Source organism: Chiloscyllium punctatum, chromosome X (assembly GCF_047496795.1).
Source record: "Chiloscyllium punctatum isolate Juve2018m chromosome X, sChiPun1.3, whole genome shotgun sequence".
NCBI lineage: Eukaryota > Metazoa > Chordata > Chondrichthyes > Orectolobiformes > Hemiscylliidae > Chiloscyllium > Chiloscyllium punctatum.
In genome coordinates, this window is record NC_092791.1 from 32,919,499 (window position 1) to 32,921,266 (window position 1,768).

At 63.3% G+C, this 1,768-nt stretch overlaps 1 protein-coding gene across 1 annotated transcript; it reads left to right on the forward strand.

Moving 5' to 3' along the window:
• The first annotated feature begins 6 nt into the window (after positions 1-6).
• Positions 7-885, forward strand: cldn12 (claudin 12). Its single transcript, XM_072567107.1, has one exon. The coding sequence runs from the start codon at positions 11-13 to the stop codon at positions 791-793; it is 783 nt and encodes a 260-aa protein (XP_072423208.1). The 5' UTR covers positions 7-10; the 3' UTR covers positions 794-885.
• Positions 886-1,768: the final 883 nt, after the last annotated feature.

Here is a 1,768-nt window from a genome sequence, read left to right on the forward strand (position 1 = left end):
GTGGTGCCGAATGTCGATGGCGTGCCACGGCCCGCACGTAGCCCCGGCGCTGGCACTGCTGTGCGGCCTGGCCTCCGCCTCTGCCCTGCTGGGGGCCACCCTCCTGCCCCAGTGGCGCCTGCAGCAGCTGCAGTCCCCCAACCGTAACGACCGAAACGTGACCGTGTCGGACGGCCTGTGGAGCCGGTGCGTGCGCTTCGAGGGACCCCCCTCTTCCTCGGCCGCCACCGGGGCCGGGAGGGGAGGCTGCGCCCTGGATGACCCCACCTGGTACCGCACCCTGGACCAGCTGGACCTGAGATTTCTGCAGTTCGCTCTGCCCTTCGCTTTGCTGGCTGCCTGCTCCGCCAGCCTGCTGTGCGTGCTGGGAATGTGCCACGGGGCGTGCAGCTCCAAGATCCACAGCGTGGACCTGGTCAAGTGCCTGGTGAACGCGGCAGGCTGCCAGCTGGTGGCCGGGGCGCTCTACCTGCTGTCGGCAGCTCTGGTCTGCGCGCCGTCCCTCTGGCTGCTCTTCCACACGGCCGAGCTGAGCCGCCGTCACCCCCCCTCTGCCTGGAGCCCAGGCCCCGCCGCCTTCCTGGCGCTGGGCAGCGGAGCCGGCCTCTTCCTGGCCTCGTGCCTGCTCTTCCTGTGGTACTGCACCTGCCGCCCACTGCCCCCCCCATTCTGGCAGCCCCTCGGCTCCTACCCAGAGAGCCTGCAGGCCCACAGTGTGGGGCGGTACTCCCGGCGTTCCCGACTCTCCACCCTGGAGATCGACATCCCCGTCGTACCCCAGCAGATCCGCTGAGGGTGGGGAGTGATGGTGGTGGGGAGGGGAGAGGTACAGCCTCTTGTGGGGGTCGTTTCCGCTGTCTCAGGGAGGAGGGGGGAATCTCCACTTGGGGTAAGGTCTGTGGTGTGCCCTCTTGGGGGTGAGGGGGAGGGGGGGGGGGTGTAGATTTGGGCGGGAGGGGTTTAGCCAGCATCCCTTGGGAGCCCCTCTTCCACTGGTGTAATATTCCATTGTCTCCACCGTCCCCCGACCTGTACAATTACTCAGAGTATTTACGCCCCTTTCTCCCCACACCCAGGGCTCTTGGTGTACTCTGTTTGTCATTCTAGGACACACGCGTGCACCTGCACACGCACGCACACACACACACACACACACACACACACACAGCAGCAGCCTCAGTTTTACACATACACACACACACACAGCAGCAGCCTCAGTTTTACACACATACACACACACACATTGACACTGTCATACACAGGCGCACGCACGCACACACACACACACGTATATATTTCCAATCTCTTTTATATTATTCCTACCACATTTGCCCACACTCTCACACACAGCGACACTCGCGCACACACAGCGACACTCGCGCACACACAGCGACACTCGCGCACGACACAGCGACACTCGCGCACACACAGCGACACTCGCGCACACACAGCGACACTCGCGCACACACACAGCGACACTCGCTCACACACAGCGACACTCGCTCACACACAGCGACACTCGCTCACACACAGCGACACTCGCTCACACACAGCGACACTCGCTCACACACAGCGACACTCGCTCACACACAGCGACACTCGCTCACACACAGCGACACTCGCTCACACACACAGCGACACTCGCTCACACACACAGCGACACTCGCTCACACACACAGCGACACTCGCTCACACACAGCGACACTCGCTCACACACAGCGACACTCGCTCACACACAGCGACACTCGCTCACACACAGCGACACTCG